At 44.7% G+C, this 18,814-nt stretch overlaps 1 protein-coding gene across 4 annotated transcripts in view; it reads right to left on the bottom strand.

The window, feature by feature from the left end:
- LOC121845884 (proto-oncogene vav-like) overlaps positions 1–18,814 on the bottom strand; it is a 65,814-nt gene that overhangs the window by 34,272 nt on the left and 12,728 nt on the right. For all 4 annotated transcript variants that reach the window (XM_042318078.1, XM_042318077.1, XM_042318080.1 and 1 more), the window contains exon 3: positions 16,570–16,686. In XM_042318078.1, the coding sequence (XP_042174012.1) occupies positions 16,570–16,686 (117 nt within the window). The remainder of the gene's footprint in view (positions 1–16,569; positions 16,687–18,814) is intronic.

The following is an 18,814-nucleotide window of genomic DNA, read 5'->3' as shown; positions in this document are numbered from 1 at the left end:
CTCTCACCTAGCTATCTGAAGATGAATGTTCTGTATGTGGTCGTCTCTCCTAGCTATCTGAAGATGAATGTACTGTATGTGGTCGTCTCTCCTAGCTATCTGAAGATGAATGGTTGTCTCTCCTAGCTATCTGAAGATGAATGTTCTGTATGTGGTCGTCTCTCCTAGCTATCTGAAGATGAATGGTCGTCTCACCTAGATATCTGAAGATGAATGTACTGTATGTGGTCGTCCCACCTAGCTATCTGAAGATGAATGTTCTGTATGTGGTCGTCTCACCTAGCTATCTGAAGATGAATGGTCGTCTCACCTAGCTATCTGAAGATGAATGTACTGTATGTGGTCGTCCCACCTAGCTATCTGAAGATGAATGTTCTGTATGTGGTCGTCTCACCTAGCTATCTGAAGATGAATGGTCGTCTCTCCTAGCTATCTGAAGATGAATGTACTGTATGTGGTCGTCCCACCTAGCTATCTGAAGATGAATGTACTGTATGTGGTCCCACCTAGCTATCTGAAGATGAATGTACTGTATGGGGTCGTCCCACCTAGCTATCTGAAGATGAATGGTTGTCTCTCCTAGCTATCTGAAGATGAATGTTCTGTATGTGGTCGTCTCTCCTAGCTATCTGAAGATGAATGGTCGTCTCACCTAGCTATCTGAAGATGAATGGTCGTCTCTCCCAGCTATCTGAAGATGAATGTACTGTATGTGGTCGTCTCTCCTAGCTATCTGAAGATGAATGTACTGTATGTGGTCGTCTCACCTAGCTATCTGAAGATGAATGGTCGTCTCTCCTAGCTATCTGAAGATGAATGTACTGTATGTGGTCGTCTCACCTAGCTATCTGAAGATGAATGGTCGTCTCTCCTAGCTATCTGAAGATGAATGTACTGTATGTGGTCGTCTCACCTAGCTATCTGAAGATGAATGTACTGTATGTGGTCGTCTCACCTAGCTATCTGAAGATGAATGGTCGTCTCTCCTAGCTATCTGAAGATGAATGGTCGTCCCCACCTAGCTATCTGAAGATGAATGTTCTGCATGTGGTCGTCTCACCTAGCTATCTGAAGATGAATGTACTGTATGTGGTCGTCTCACCTAGCTATCTGAAGATGAATGGTCGCTCACCTAGCTATCTGAAGATGAATGTTCTGTATGTGGTCGTCTCACCTAGCTATCTGAAGATGAATGGTTGTCTCACCTAGCTATCTGAAGATGAATGTACTGTATGTGGTCGTCTCACCTAGCTATCTGAAGATGAATGTACTGTATGTGGTCGTCTATGTGGTCGTCTCACCTAGCTATCTGAAGATGAATGTTCTGTATGTGGTCGTCTCACCTAGCTATCTGAAGATGAATGTACTGTATGTGGTCGTCTCACCTAGCTATCTGAAGATGAATGTTCTGTATGTGGTCGTCTCACCTAGCTATCTGAAGATGAATGGTCGTCTCTCCTAGCTATCTGAAGATGAATGTTCTGTATGTGGTCGTCCCACCTAGCTATCTGAAGATGAATGGTCGTCTCACCTAGATATCTGAAGATGAATGTACTGTATGTGGTCGTCCCACCTAGCTATCTGAAGATGAATGTTCTGTATGTGGTCGTCTCACCTAGCTATCTGAAGATGAATGGTCGTCTCTCCTAGCTATCTGAAGATGAATGTTCTGTATGTGGTCGTCTCTCCTAGCTATCTGAAGATGAATGGTCGTCCCACCTAGCTATCTGAAGATGAATGGTCGTCCCACCTAGCTATCTGAGATGAATGTTCTGTATGTGGTCGTCCCACCTAGCTATCTGAAGATGAATGTACTGTATGTGGTCCCACCTAGCTATCTGAAGATGAATGTTCTGTATGTGGTCGTCTCTCCTAGCTATCTGAAGATGAATGGTCGTCCCACCTAGCTATCTGAAGATGAATGTACTGTATGTGGTCCCACCTAGCTATCTGAAGATGAATGTTCTGTATGTGGTCGTCTCTCCTAGCTATCTGAAGATGAATGGTCGTCTCTCCTAGCTATCTGAAGATGAATGTACTGTATGTGGTCGTCTCTCCTAGCTATCTGAAGATGAATGGTTGTCTCTCCTAGCTATCTGAAGATGAATGTTCTGTATGTGGTCGTCTCTCCCTAGCTATCTGAAGATGAATGGTCGTCTCTCCTAGCTATCTGAAGATGAATGTACTGTATGGGGTCGTCCCACCTAGCTATCTGAAGATGAATGGTTGTCTCTCCTAGCTATCTGAAGATGAATGTTCTGTATGTGGTCGTCTCTCCTAGCTATCTGAAGATGAATGGTCGTCTCACCTAGCTATCTGAAGATGAATGGTCGTCTCTCCCAGCTATCTGAAGATGAATGTACTGTATGTGGTCGTCTCTCCTAGCTATCTGAAGATGAATGTACTGTATGGGGTCGTCCCACCTAGCTATCTGAAGATGAATGGTCGTCTCTCCTAGCTATCTGAAGATGAATGTACTGTATGTGGTCGTCTCACCTAGCTATCTGAAGATGAATGTTCTGTATGTGGTCGTCTCACCTAGCTATCTGAAGATGAATGTACTGTATGTGGTCGTCTCACCTAGCTATCTGAAGATGAATGGTCGTCTCTCCTAGCTATCTGAAGATGAATGTACTGTATGTGGTCGTCTCACCTAGCTATCTGAAGATGAATGGTCGTCTCTCCTAGCTATCTGAAGATGAATGGTCGTCCCACCTAGCTATCTGAAGATGAATGTTCTGCATGTGGTCGTCTCACCTAGCTATCTGAAGATGAATGGTCGTCTCACCTAGCTATCTGAAGATGAATGTACTGTATGTGGTCGTCTCTCCTAGCTATCTGAAGATGAATGTACTGTATGGGGTCGTCCCACCTAGCTATCTGAAGATGAATGGTCGTCTCTCCTAGCTATCTGAAGATGAATGTACTGTATGTGGTCGTCTCTCCTAGCTATCTGAAGATGAATGTACTGTATGTGGTCGTCTCTCCTAGCTATCTGAAGATGAATGTACTGTATGGGGTCGTCCCACCTAGCTATCTGAAGATGAATGTTCGTCACTCCTAGCTATCTGAAGATGAATGTACTGTATGTGGTCGTCTCACCTAGCTATCTGAAGATGAATGTTCTGTATGTGGTCGTCCCACCTAGCTATCTGAAGATGAATGGTCGTCTCACCTAGCTATCTGAAGATGAATGTACTGTATGTGGTCGTCTCACCTAGCTATCTGAAGATGAATGGTCGTCTCACCTAGCTATCTGAAGATGAATGTTCTGTATGTGGTCGTCTCTCCTAGCTATCTGAAGATGAATGGTCGTCTCACCTAGCTATCTGAAGATGAATGGTCGTCTCCCAGCTATCTGAAGATGAATGTACTGTATGTGGTCGTCTCTCCTAGCTATCTGAAGATGAATGTACTGTATGGGGTCGTCCCACCTAGCTATCTGAAGATGAATGGTCGTCTCTCCTAGCTATCTGAAGATGAATGGTCGTCTCTCCTAGCTATCTGAAGATGAATGTACTGTATGTGGTCGTCTCACCTAGCTATCTGAAGATGAATGTTCTGTATGTGGTCGTCTCACCTAGCTATCTGAAGATGAATGTACTGTATGTGGTCGTCTCACCTAGCTATCTGAAGATGAATGGTCGTCTCTCCTAGCTATCTGAAGATGAATGTACTGTATGTGGTCGTCTCACCTAGCTATCTGAAGATGAATGGTCGTCTCTCCTAGCTATCTGAAGATGAATGTACTGTATGTGGTCGTCTCACCTAGCTATCTGAAGATGAATGTTCTGTATGTGGTCGTCTCACCTAGCTATCTGAAGATGAATGGTCTGTATGTCTCCTAGCTATCTGAAGATGAATGGTCGTCCCACCTAGCTATCTGAAGATGAATGTTCTGCATGTGGTCGTCTCACCTAGCTATCTGAAGATGAATGGTCGTCTCACCTAGCTATCTGAAGATGAATGTACTGTATGTGGTCGTCTCTCCTAGCTATCTGAAGATGAATGTACTGTATGTGGTCGTCTCTCCTAGCTATCTGAAGATGAATGTACTGTATGGGGTCGTCCACCTAGCTATCTGAAGATGAATGTTCGTCTCTCCTAGCTATCTGAAGATGAATGTACTGTATGTGGTCGTCTCACCTAGCTATCTGAAGATGAATGTTCTGTATGTGGTCGTCCCACCTAGCTATCTGAAGATGAATGGTCGTCTCACCTAGCTATCTGAAGATGAATGTACTGTATGTGGTCGTCTCACCTAGCTATCTGAAGATGAATGGTCGTCTCACCTAGCTATCTGAAGATGAATGTTCTGTATGTGGTCGTCTCACCTAGCTATCTGAAGATGAATGGTCATCTCACCTAGCTATCTGAAGATGAATGGTCGTCTCACCTAGCTATCTGAAGATGAATGTACTGTATGTGGTCGTCTCACCTAGCTACCTGAAGATGAATGTACTGTATGTGGTCGTCTCACCTAGCTATCTGAAGATGAATGGTCGTCTCACCTAGCTATCTGAAGATGAATGTTCTGTATGTGGTCGTCTCACCTAGCTATCTGAAGATGAATGGTCGTCTCACCTAGCTATCTGAAGATGAATGTACTGTATGTGGTCATCTCACCTAGCTACCTGAAGATGAATGTACTGTATGTGGTCGTCTCACCTAGCTATCTGAAGATGAATGTACTGTATGTGGTCGTCTCACCTAGCTATCTGAAGATGAATGTTCTGTATGTGGTCGTCCACCTAGCTATCTGAAGATGAATGTACTGTATGTGGTCGTCTCACCTAGCTATCTGAAGATGAATGTTCTGTATGTGGTCGTCTCACCTAGCTATCTATCTGAAGATGAATGTTCTGTATGTGGTCGTCTCACCTAGCTATCTGAAGATGAATGGTCGTCTCTCCTAGCTATCTGAAGATGAATGTTCTGTATGTGGTCGTCTCTCCTAGCTATCTGAAGATGAATGGTCGTCTCACCTAGCTATCTGAAGATGAATGTACTGTATGTGGTCGTCCCACCTAGCTATCTGAAGATGAATGGTCGTCTCACCTAGATATCTGAAGATGAATGTACTGTATGTGGTCGTCTATCCACCTAGCTATCTGAAGATGAATGTTCTGTATGTGGTCGTCTCACCTAGCTATCTGAAGATGAATGGTCGTCTCACCTAGCTATCTGAAGATGAATGTACTGTATGTGGTCGTCCCACCTAGCTATCTGAAGATGAATGTTCTGTATGTGGTCGTCTCACCTAGCTATCTGAAGATGAATGGTCGTCTAGCTATCTGAAGATGAATGTTCTGTATGTGGTCGTCTCTCCTAGCTATCTGAAGATGAATGGTCGTCTAGCTATCTGAAGATGAATGGTCGTCCCCACCTAGCTATCTGAAGATGAATGTTCTGTATGTGGTCGTCCCACCTAGCTATCTGAAGATGAATGGTCGTCTCACCTAGATATCTGAAGATGAATGTACTGTATGTGGTCGTCCCACCTAGCTATCTGAAGATGAATGTTCTGTATGTGGTCGTCTCACCTAGCTATCTGAAGATGAATGGTCGTCTCTCCTAGCTATCTGAAGATGAATGTTCTGTATGTGGTCGTCTCTCCTAGCTATCTGAAGATGAATGGTCGTCCCACCTAGCTATCTGAAGATGAATGGTCGTCCCACCTAGCTATCTGAATGAATGTTCTGTATGTGGTCGTCCCACCTGCTATCTGAAGATGAATGTACTGTATGTGGTCCCACCTAGCTATCTGAAGATGAATGTTCTGTATGTGGTCGTCTCTCCTAGCTATCTGAAGATGAATGGTCGTCCCCCCTAGCTATCTGAAGATGAATGTACTGTATGTGGTCCCACCTAGCTATCTGAAGATGAATGTTCTGTATGTGGTCGTCTCACCTAGCTATCTGAAGATGAATGTTCTGTATGTGGTCGTCTCTCCTAGCTATCTGAAGATGAATGTACTGTATGTGGTCGTCTCTCCTAGCTATCTGAAGATGAATGGTTGTCTCTCCTAGCTATCTGAAGATGAATGTTCTGTATGTGGTCGTCTCTCCTAGCTATCTGAAGATGAATGGTCGTCTCACCTAGCTATCTGAAGATGAATGGTCGTCTCTCCCAGCTATCTGAAGATGAATGTACTGTATGTGGTCGTCTCACCTAGCTATCTGAAGATGAATGTACTGTATGGGGTCGTCCCACCTAGCTATCTGAAGATGAATGGTCGTCTCTCCTAGCTATCTGAAGATGAATGGTCGTCTCTCCTAGCTATCTGAAGATGAATGTACTGTATGTGGTCGTCTCACCTAGCTATCTGAAGATGAATGTTCTGTATGTGGTCGTCTCACCTAGCTATCTGAAGATGAATGTACTGTATGTGGTCGTCTCACCTAGCTATCTGAAGATGAATGGTCGTCTCTCCTAGCTATCTGAAGATGAATGTACTGTATGTGGTCGTCTCACCTAGCTATCTGAAGATGAATGGTCGTCTCTCCTAGCTATCTGAAGATGAATGTACTGTATGTGGTCGTCTCACCTAGCTATCTGAAGATGAATGTTCTGTATGTGGTCGTCTCACCTAGCTATCTGAAGATGAATGGTCGTCTCTCCTAGCTATCTGAAGATGAATGGTCGTCCCACCTAGCTATCTGAAGATGAATGTTCTGCATGTGGTCGTCTCACCTAGCTATCTGAAGATGAATGGTCTGCTATCTGAAGATGAATGTACTGTATGTGGTCGTCTCTCCTAGCTATCTGAAGATGAATGTTCTGTATGTGGTCGTCTCACCTAGCTATCTGAAGATGAATGGTCGTCTCTCCTAGCTATCTGAAGATGAATGGTCGTCCCACCTAGCTATCTGAAGATGAATGTTCTGTATGTGGTCGTCTCACCTAGCTATCTGAAGATGAATGGTCGTCTCACCTAGCTATCTGAAGATGAATGTACTGTATGTGGTCGTCTCACCTAGCTATCTGAAGATGAATGTACTGTATGTGGTCGTCTCTCCTAGCTATCTGAAGATGAATGTACTGTATGGGGTCGTCCCACCTAGCTATCTGAAGATGAATGTTCACCTAGCTATCTGAAGATGAATGTACTGTATGTGGTCGTCTCACCTAGCTATCTGAAGATGAATGTTCTGTATGTGGTCGTCCCACCTAGCTATCTGAAGATGAATGGTCGTCTCACCTAGCTATCTGAAGATGAATGTACTGTATGTGGTCGTCTCACCTAGCTATCTGAAGATGAATGGTCGTCTCATCTGAAGATGAATGTTCTGCTATCTGAAGATGAATGTTCTGTATGTGGTCGTCTCACCTAGCTATCTGAAGATGAATGGTCGTCTCACCTAGCTATCTGAAGATGAATGGTCGTCTCACCTAGCTATCTGAAGATGAATGTACTGTATGTGGTCGTCTCACCTAGCTATCTGAAGATGAATGTACTGTATGTGGTCGTCTCACCTAGCTATCTGAAGATGAATGGTCGTCTCACCTAGCTATCTGAAGATGAATGTTCTGTATGTGGTCGTCTCACCTAGCTATCTGAAGATGAATGGTCGTCTCACCTAGCTATCTGAAGATGAATGTACTGTATGTGGTCGTCTCACCTAGCTATCTGAAGATCAATGTACTGTATGTGGTCGTCTCACCTAGCTATCTGAAGATGAATGGTCGTCTCACCTAGCTATCTGAAGATGAATGTACTGTATGTGGTCGTCTCACCTAGCTATCTGAAGATGAATGTTCTGTATGTGGTCGTCTCACCTAGCTATCTGAAGATGAATGGTCGTCTCTCCTAGCTATCTGAAGATGAATGTTCTGTATGTGGTCGTCTCTCCTAGCTATCTGAAGATGAATGGTCGTCTCACCTAGCTATCTGAAGATGAATGTACTGTATGTGGTCGTCCCACCTAGCTATCTGAAGATGAATGGTCGTCTCACCTAGATATCTGAAGATGAATGTACTGTATGTGGTCGTCCCACCTAGCTATCTGAAGATGAATGTTCTGTATGTGGTCGTCTCACCTAGCTATCTGAAGATGAATGGTCGTCCCCCCTAGCTATCTGAAGATGAATGTACTGTATGTGGTCCCACCTAGCTATCTGAAGATGAATGTTCTGTATGTGGTCGTCTCACCTAGCTATCTGAAGATGAATGGTCGTCTCTCCTAGCTATCTGAAGATGAATGTTCTGTATGTGGTCGTCTCACCTAGCTATCTGAAGATGAATGGTCGTCTCTCCTAGCTATCTGAAGATGAATGGTCGTCCCACCTAGCTATCTGAAGATGAATGTTCTGTATGTGGTCGTCCCACCTAGCTATCTGAAGATGAATGGTCGTCTCACCTAGATATCTGAAGATGAATGTACTGTATGTGGTCGTCCCACCTAGCTATCTGAAGATGAATGTTCTGTATGTGGTCGTCTCACCTAGCTATCTGAAGATGAATGGTCGTCTCTCCTAGCTATCTGAAGATGAATGTTCTGTATGTGGTCGTCTCTCCTAGCTATCTGAAGATGAATGGTCGTCCCACCTGCTATCTGAAGATGAATGGTCGTCCCACCTAGCTATCTGAAGATGAATGTTCTGTATGTGGTCGTCCCACCTAGCTATCTGAAGATGAATGTACTGTATGTGGTCCCACCTAGCTATCTGAAGATGAATGTTCTGTATGTGGTCGTCTCTCCTAGCTATCTGAAGATGAATGGTCGTCCCACCTAGCTATCTGAAGATGAATGTACTGTATGTGGTCCCACCTAGCTATCTGAAGATGAATGTTCTGTATGTGGTCGTCTCTCCTAGCTATCTGAAGATGAATGGTCGTCTCTCCTAGCTATCTGAAGATGAATGTACTGTATGTGGTCGTCTCTCCTAGCTATCTGAAGATGAATGGTTGTCTCTCCTAGCTATCTGAAGATGAATGTTCTGTATGTGGTCGTCTCTCCTAGCTATCTGAAGATGAATGGTCGTCTCTCCTAGCTATCTGAAGATGAATGTACTGTATGGGGTCGTCCCACCTAGCTATCTGAAGATGAATGGTTGTCTCTCCTAGCTATCTGAAGATGAATGTTCTGTATGTGGTCGTCTCTCCTAGCTATCTGAAGATGAATGGTCGTCTCTGCTATCTGAAGATGAATGGTCGTCTCTCCCTAGCTATCTGAAGATGAATGTACTGTATGTGGTCGTCTCTCCTAGCTATCTGAAGATGAATGTACTGTATGGGGTCGTCCCACCTAGCTATCTGAAGATGAATGGTCGTCTCTCCTAGCTATCTGAAGATGAATGGTCGTCTCTCCTAGCTATCTGAAGATGAATGTACTGTATGTGGTCGTCTCACCTAGCTATCTGAAGATGAATGTTCTGTATGTGGTCGTCTCACCTAGCTATCTGAAGATGAATGTACTGTATGTGGTCGTCTCACCTAGCTATCTGAAGATGAATGGTCGTCTCTCCTAGCTATCTGAAGATGAATGTACTGTATGTGGTCGTCTCACCTAGCTATCTGAAGATGAATGGTCGTCTCTCCTAGCTATCTGAAGATGAATGTACTGTATGTGGTCGTCTCACCTAGCTATCTGAAGATGAATGTTCTGTATGTGGTCGTCTCACCTAGCTATCTGAAGATGAATGGTCGTCTCTCCTAGCTATCTGAAGATGAATGGTCGTCCCACCTAGCTATCTGAAGATGAATGTTCTGTCGTCTCACCTAGCTATCTGAAGATGAATGGTCGTATGTGAATGGTCTCACCTAGCTATCTGAAGATGAATGTACTGTATGTGGTCGTCTCACCTAGCTATCTGAAGATGAATGTACTGTATGGGGTCGTCCCACCTAGCTATCTGAAGATGAATGGTCGTCTCTCCTAGCTATCTGAAGATGAATGTACTGTATGTGGTCGTCTCACCTAGCTATCTGAAGATGAATGTACTGTATGTGGTCGTCTCTCCTAGCTATCTGAAGATGAATGTACTGTATGGGTCGTCCCACCTAGCTATCTGAAGATGAATGTTCTGTCTCTCCTAGCTATCTGAAGATGAATGTACTGTATGTGGTCGTCTCACCTAGCTATCTGAAGATGAATGTTCTGTATGTGGTCGTCCCACCTAGCTATCTGAAGATGAATGGTCGTCTCACTGCTATCTGAAGATGAATGTACTGTATGTGGTCGTCTCACCTAGCTATCTGAAGATGAATGGTCGTCTCACCTAGCTATCTGAAGATGAATGTTCTGTATGTGGTCGTCTCTCCTAGCTATCTGAAGATGAATGGTCTCTCACCTAGCTATCTGAAGATGAATGGTCGTCTCTCCCTAGCTATCTGAAGATGAATGTACTGTATGTGGTCGTTCTCCTAGCTATCTGAAGATGAATGTACTGTATGGGGTCGTCCCACCTAGCTATCTGAAGATGAATGGTCGTCTCTCCTAGCTATCTGAAGATGAATGGTCGTCTCTCCTAGCTATCTGAAGATGAATGTACTGTATGTGGTCGTCTCACCTAGCTATCTGAAGATGAATGTTCTGTATGTGGTCGTCTCACCTAGCTATCTGAAGATGAATGTACTGTATGTGGTCGTCTCACCTAGCTATCTGAAGATGAATGGTCGTCTCTCCTAGCTATCTGAAGATGAATGGTCGTCTCACCTAGCTATCTGAAGATGAATGGTCGTCTCACCTAGCTATCTGAAGATGAATGTTCTGTATGTGGTCGTCTCACCTAGCTATCTGAAGATGAATGTTCTGTCGTGGTCGTCTCCCTAGCTATCTGAAGATGAATGGTCGTCTCACCTAGCTATCTGAAGATGAATGTTCTGTATGTGGTCGTCTCACCTAGCTATCTGAAGAGATGAATGGTCGTCTCACCTAGCTATCTGAAGATGAATGTACTGTATGTGGTCGTCTCACCTAGCTATCTGAAGATGAATGTACTGTATGTGGTCGTCTCTCCTAGCTATCTGAAGATGAATGTACTGTATGTGGTCGTCTCACCTAGCTATCTGAAGATGAATGTACTGTATGGGTCGTCCCACCTGTATGCTAGCTATCTGAAGATGAATGGTCGTCTCTCCTAGCTATCTGAAGATGAATGTACTGTATGTGGTCGTCTCTCCTAGCTATCTGAAGATGAATGTACTGTATGTGGTCGTCTCTCCTAGCTATCTGAAGATGAATGTACTGTATGGGGTCGTCCCACCTAGCTATCTGAAGATGAATGTTCGTCTCTCCTAGCTATCTGAAGATGAATGTACTGTATGTGGTCGTCTCACCTAGCTATCTGAAGATGAATGTTCTGTATGTGGTCTCTCCACCTAGCTATCTGAAGATGAATGGTCGTCTCACCTAGCTATCTGAAGATGAATGTACTGTATGTGGTCTCACCTAGCTATCTGAAGATGAATGTTCTGTATGTGGTCGTCTCACCTAGCTATCTGAAGATGAATGGTCGTCTCACCTAGCTATCTGAAGATGAATGTACTGTATGTGGTCGTCTCTCCTAGCTATCTGAAGATGAATGTACTGTATGTGGTCGTCTCACCTAGCTATCTGAAGATGAATGTACTGTATGTGGTCGTCTCTCCTAGCTATCTGAAGATGAATGTACTGTATGTGGTCGTCCCACCTAGCTATCTGAAGATGAATGGTCGTCTCTCCTAGCTATCTGAAGATGAATGTACTGTATGTGGTCGTCTCTCCTAGCTATCTGAAGATGAATGTACTGTATGTGGTCGTCTCTCCTAGCTATCTGAAGATGAATGTACTGTATGGGGTCGTCCCACCTAGCTATCTGAAGATGAATGTTCGTCTCCCTAGCTATCTGAAGATGAATGTACTGTATGTGGTCGTCTCACCTAGCTATCTGAAGATGAATGTTCTGTATGTGGTCGTCCCACCTAGCTATCTGAAGATGAATGGTCGTCTCACCTAGCTATCTGAAGATGAATGTACTGTATGTGGTCCCACCTAGCTATCTGAAGATGAATGTTCTGTATGTGGTCGTCTCTCCTAGCTATCTGAAGATGAATGGTCGTCTCTCCTAGCTATCTGAAGATGAATGTACTGTATGTGGTCGTCTCTCCTAGCTATCTGAAGATGAATGGTTGTCTCTCCTAGCTATCTGAAGATGAATGTTCTGTATGTGGTCGTCTCTTCTAGCTATCTGAAGATGAATGGTCGTCTCTCCTAGCTATCTGAAGATGAATGTACTGTATGGGGTCGTCCCACCTAGCTATCTGAAGATGAATGGTCGTCTCTCCTAGCTATCTGAAGATGAATGGTCGTCTCACCTAGCTATCTGAAGATGAATGGTCGTCTCTCCCAGCTATCTGAAGATGAATGTACTGTATGTGGTCGTCTCTCCTAGCTATCTGAAGATGAATGTACTGTATGGGGTCGTCCCACCTAGCTATCTGAAGATGAATGGTCGTCTCTCCTAGCTATCTGAAGATGAATGGTCGTCTCTCCTAGCTATCTGAAGATGAATGTACTGTATGTGGTCGTCTCACCTAGCTATCTGAAGATGAATGTTCTGTATGTGGTCGTCTCACCTAGCTATCTGAAGATGAATGTACTGTATGTGGTCGTCTCACCTAGCTATCTGAAGATGAATGGTCGTCTCTCCTAGCTATCTGAAGATGAATGTACTGTATGTGGTCGTCTCACCTAGCTATCTGAAGATGAATGGTCGTCTCTCCTAGCTATCTGAAGATGAATGTACTGTATGTGGTCGTCTCACCTAGCTATCTGAAGATGAATGTTCTGTATGTGGTTGTCTCACCTAGCTATCTGAAGATGAATGGTCGTCCCACCTAGCTATCTGAAGATGAATGTTCTGCATGTGGTCGTCTCACCTAGCTATCTGAAGATGAATGTACTGTATGTGGTCGTCTCACCTAGCTATCTGAAGATGAATGGTCGTCTCACCTAGCCATCTGAAGATGAATGTACTGTATGTGGTCGTCTCTCCTAGCTATCTGAAGATGAATGTACTGTATGGGGTCGTCCCACCTAGCTATCTGAAGATGAATGGTCGTCTCTCCTAGCTATCTGAAGATGAATGTTCTGTATGTGGTCGTCTCACCTAGCTATCTGAAGATGAATGGTCGTCTCTCCTAGCTATCTGAAGATGAATGTTCTGTATGTGAATGTCGTCTCTCCTAGCTATCTGAAGATGAATGGTCGTCTCACCTAGCTATCTGAAGATGAATGTACTGTATGTGGTCGTCCCACCTAGCTATCTGAAGAATGAATGGTCGTCTCACCTAGATATCTGAAGATGAATGTACTGTATGTGGTCGTCCCACCTAGCTATCTGAAGATGAATGTTCTGTATGTGGTCGTCTCACCTAGCTATCTGAAGATGAATGGTCGTCTCTCCTAGCTATCTGAAGATGAATGTTCTGTATGTGGTCGTCTCTCCTAGCTATCTGAAGATGAATGGTCGTCTCTCCTAGCTATCTGAAGATGAATGTACTGTATGTGGTCGTCTCACCTAGCTATCTGAAGATGAATGGTCGTCTCTCCTAGCTATCTGAAGATGAATGTACTGTATGTGGTCGTCTCACCTAGCTATCTGAAGATGAATGTTCTGTATGTGGTCGTCTCACCTAGCTATCTGAAGATGAATGGTCGTCTCTCCTAGCTATCTGAAGATGAATGGTCGTCCCACCTAGCTATCTGAAGATGAATGTTCTGCATGTGGTCGTCTCACCTAGCTATCTGAAGATGAATGTACTGTATGTGGTCGTCTCACCTAGCTATCTGAAGATGAATGGTCGTCTCACCTAGCCATCTGAAGATGAATGTACTGTATGTGGTCGTCTCTCCTAGCTATCCTAGCTATCTGAAGATGAATGTACTGTATGGGGTCGTCCCACCTAGCTATCTGAAGATGAATGGTCGTCTCTCCTAGCTATCTGAAGATGAATGTTCTGTATGTGGTCGTCTCACCTAGCTATCTGAAGATGAATGGTCGTCTCTCCTAGCTATCTGAAGATGAATGTTCTGTATGTGGTCGTCTCTCCTAGCTATCTGAAGATGAATGGTCGTCTCACCTAGCTATCTGAAGATGAATGTACTGTATGTGGTCGTCCCACCTAGCTATCTGAAGATGAATGGTCGTCTCACCTAGATATCTGAAGATGAATGTACTGTATGTGGTCGTCCCACCTAGCTATCTGAAGATGAATGTTCTGTATGTGGTCGTCTCACCTAGCTATCTGAAGATGAATGGTCGTCTCTCCTAGCTATCTGAAGATGAATGTTCTGTATGTGGTCGTCTCTCCTAGCTATCTGAAGATGAATGGTCGTCCCACCTAGCTATCTGAAGATGAATGGTCGTCCCACCTAGCTATCTGAAGATGAATGTTCTGTATGTGGTCGTCCCACCAAGCTATCTGAAGATGAATGTACTGTATGTGGTCCCACCTAGCTATCTGAAGATGAATGTTCTGTATGTGGTCGTCTCTCCTAGCTATCTGAAGATGAATGGTCGTCCCACCTAGCTATCTGAAGATGAATGTACTGTATGTGGTCCCACCTAGCTATCTGAAGATGAATGTTCTGTATGTGGTCGTCTCTCCTAGCTATCTGAAGATGAATGGTCGTCTCTCCTAGCTATCTGAAGATGAATGTACTGTATGTGGTCGTCTCTCCTAGCTATCTGAAGATGAATGGTTGTCTCTCCTAGCTATCTGAAGATGAATGTTCTGTATGTGGTCGTCTCTCCTAGCTATCTGAAGATGAATGGTCGTCTCTCCTAGCTATCTGAAGATGAATGTACTGTATGGGGTCGTCCCACCTAGCTATCTGAAGATGAATGGTTGTCTCTCCTAGCTATCTGAAGATGAATGTTCGTATGTGGTCGTCTCTCCTAGCTATCTGAAGATGAATGGTCGTCTCACCTAGCTATCTGAAGATGAATGTACTGTATGTGGTCGTCTCTCCTAGCTATCTGAAGATGAATGTACTGTATGGGGTCGTCCCACCTAGCTATCTGAAGATGAATGGTCGTCTCTCCTAGCTATCTGAAGATGAATGGTCGTCTCTCCTAGCTATCTGAAGATGAATGTACTGTATGTGGTCGTCTCACCTAGCTATCTGAAGATGAATGGTCGTCTCTCCTAGCTATCTGAAGATGAATGTACTGTATGTGGTCGTCTCACCTAGCTATCTGAAGATGAATGGTCGTCTCTCCTAGCTATCTGAAGATGAATGTACTGTATGTGGTCGTCTCACCTAGCTATCTGAAGATGAATGTTCTGTATGTGGTCGTCTCACCTAACTATATGAAGATGAATGGTCGTCTCTCCTAGCTATCTGAAGATGAATGGTCGTCCCACCTAGCTATCTGAAGATGAATGTTCTGCATGTGGTCGTCTCACCTAGCTATCTGAAGATGAATGGTCGTCTCACCTAGCTATCTGAAGATGAATGTTCTGTATGTGGTCGTCTCACCTAGCTATCTGAAGATGAATGGTCGTCTCTCCTAGCTATCTGAAGATGAATGTACTGTATGTGGTCGTCTCTCCTAGCTATCTGAAGATGAATGTACTGTATGTGGTCGTCTCTCCTAGCTATCTGAAGATGAATGTACTGTATGGGGTCGTCCCACCTAGCTATCTGAAGATGAATGGTCGTCCCACCTAGCTATCTGAAGATGAATGTTCTGTATGTGGTCGTCTCACCTAGCTATCTGAAGATGAATGGTCGTCTCACCTAGCTATCTGAAGATGAATGTTCTGTATGTGGTCGTCTCACCTAGCTATCTGAAGATGAATGGTCGTCTCATGCTATCTGAAGATGAATGTACTGTCGTCTCACCTAGCTATCTGAAGATGAATGTACTGTATGTGGTGTACTGTATGTGGTCGTCTCACCTAGCTATCTGAAGATGAATGTACTGTATGGGTCGTCTCACCTAGCTATCTGAAGATGAATGGTCGTCTCTCACCTAGCTATCTGAAGATGAATGTTCTGTATGTGGTCGTCTCACCTAGCTATCTGAAGATGAATGTTCTGTATGTGGTCGTCCCACCTAGCTATCTGAAGATGAATGGTCGTCTCTCCTAGCTATCTGAAGATGAATGTACTGTATGTGGTCGTCTCACCTAGCTATCTGAAGATGAATGTACTGTATGTGGTCGTCTCACCTAGCTATCTGAAGATGAATGGTCGTCTCACCTAGCTATCTGAAGATGAATGTACTGTATGTGGTCGTCTCACCTAGCTATCTGAAGATGAATGTTCTGTATGTGGTCGTCTCAACTAGCTATCTGAAGATGAATGTACTGTATGTGGTCGTCTCACCTAGCTATCTGAAGATGAATGGTCGTTTCACCTAGCCATCTGAAGATGAATGTACTGTATGTGGTCGTCTCACCTAGCTATCTGAAGATGAATGTTCTGCAACTGTAAGTCTCTCCGGATAAGAGCGTCTGCTAAATGACTAAAAATGTACATGTAAAACGAGAGAGAGTTCAGATGGGGTGAGGTGATGTCACACACACACACACACACACACACACACACACACACACACACATACACACACACACACCTTGCCGAAGTCTCTGACATCAAACAGGTCGAAGGCTTCAAACAGTTCAGTCTTCCTCAGGTGGAACTTCTCCTGACACACCCCCAGGAACGTACGGATGTTCTTCAGACACAGGAACTACAGGGAGCCAATCAGAACAGGTTATTTCAGACACAGGAACAGACACAGGAAGCCAATCATATCTGTTTTTTCAGACACGGGAACTAAAGGAGCCAATCAGATAAGGTTATTTAAGATATAGGAACTACAGAAGCCAATCCTATCAGGTTAGTTAAGACACAGGAACTACAGAAGCCAATCGTATCAGGTTAGTTAAGACACAGGAACTACAGTGGGCTAATCAGAACAGGTTATTCACAAGCCATTGAGTCACACTTCATAGGTTCAGTAATCACATTGAAAATAGTCATCATCACACATCCCCTCAGCCAACTTGTGTAATGATTGACTGATTATTTGATTGATCGACAGACACAATACTGTGCACATCACTATGGAAACCAGTAGGGAGGTGGAGGGATAGAATCAAGGGAGAGAAGGAGAGATAACATTTTTTATTTTTTTTAAACCTATATTTAACTAGGCAAGTCAGTTAAGAACAAATTCTTATTTTCAATGACGGCCTAGGAATAGTGGGTTAACTGCCTGTTCAGGGGCAGAACGACAGATTTGTACCTTGTCAGCTCGGATTTGAACTTGCAACCTTCCGGTTACGAGTCCAATGCTCTAACCACTAGGCTACCCTGCCGCCCCATGAGGGGGAGAGAGAGAAAGAGAGAGGAGAGAGAGAGTTGGAGAGAAAGAGAGAGGAGAGAGAGAGATGGAAAGAAAGAGAGAGGAGATGGAGAAAAAGAGAGGGGAGAGAGTGAGAAAGAGAGAGGAGAGAGAGAGATGGAGATAAAGAGAGAGAGAGAGAGAGAAAGGAGATAGAGATGGAGAGAAAGAGAGAGAGAGAGAGAAAGAGAGGAGAGAGATGGAGAGAAGGAGAGAAAGAGAGAGAGATGGAGAGAAAGAGAGAGAGAGAGAGAGAGCCACAAGGTGTTCATCTAGTCAGTGTAAAACACATTAATGTCTCTAATACAAAACCCTGCTGCTCAGCGGTCAGACATTTGCAGAATCAGATTTGCACAGCTTCCTGCCAGAGCAGTGTGTGTGTGTGCGTGTGTGTGTGTGTGTGTGTGTGTGTGTGTGTGTGTGTGTGTCAGCATTGTTAAATAGAGAACTCTAATTTTAAAAAAGGGAAATGTTTTGACTGGCACTGATATATGACCCTGGTATGAGCACACACACACACACACACACACACACACACACACACACACACACACACACACACACACACACACACACACCCACACACACATATCTGTGATGTTCACAGACGTGGATTCCTTTTGTTGCAATGGACACTTCCTTGTGCAGTTATGCAAAGTGTCTCAACATGTGTTATGAAGGGAGGACACTGGTCACCTCATAGGACTCCCCAGAGTTACACAGTCAGCACGGCCACTCCCCAGAGTTACACAGTCAGTACGGCCACTCCCCAGAGTTACACAGTCAGCACGGCCACTCCCCAGAGTTACACAGTCAGCACGGCCACTCCCCAGAGTTACACAGTCAGTACGGCCACTCCCCAGAGTTACACAGTCAGCACGGCCACTCCCCAGAGTTACACAGTCAGCACGGCCACTCCCCAGAGTTACACAGTCAGTACGGCCACTCCCCAGAGTTACACAGTCAGCACGGCCACTCCCCAGAGTTACACAGTCAGCACGGTCACTCCCCAGAGTTACACAGTCAGCACGGTCCTCCCCAGAGTTACACAGTCAGCACGGCCACTCCCCAGAGTTACACAGTCAGCACGGCCACTCCCCAGAGTTACACAGTCAGCACGGCCACTCCCCAGAGTTACACAGTCAGAGTTACACAGTCAGGCCACTCCCCAGAGTTACACAGTCAGCACGGCCACTCCCCAGAGTTACACAGTCAGCACGGCCACTCCCCAGAGTTACACAGTCAGCACGGCCACTCCCCAGAGTTACACAGTCAGTACGGCCACTCCCCAGAGTTACACAGTCAGCACGGCCACTCCCCACAGAGTTACACAGTCAGCACGGCCACTCCCCAGAGTTACACAGTCAGCACGGCCACTCCCCAGAGTTACACAGTCAGCACGGCCACTCCCCAGAGTTACACAGTCAGCACGGCCACTCCCCAGAGTTACACAGTCAGTACGGCCACTCCC

This window comes from Oncorhynchus tshawytscha, unplaced genomic scaffold (genome assembly GCF_018296145.1).
Source record: "Oncorhynchus tshawytscha isolate Ot180627B unplaced genomic scaffold, Otsh_v2.0 Un_contig_2678_pilon_pilon, whole genome shotgun sequence".
Classification (NCBI taxonomy): domain Eukaryota; kingdom Metazoa; phylum Chordata; class Actinopteri; order Salmoniformes; family Salmonidae; genus Oncorhynchus; species Oncorhynchus tshawytscha.
The sequence above is the reverse complement of the archived record's forward strand: the minus strand, read 5'-3'. Positions and strand labels throughout refer to the sequence as shown.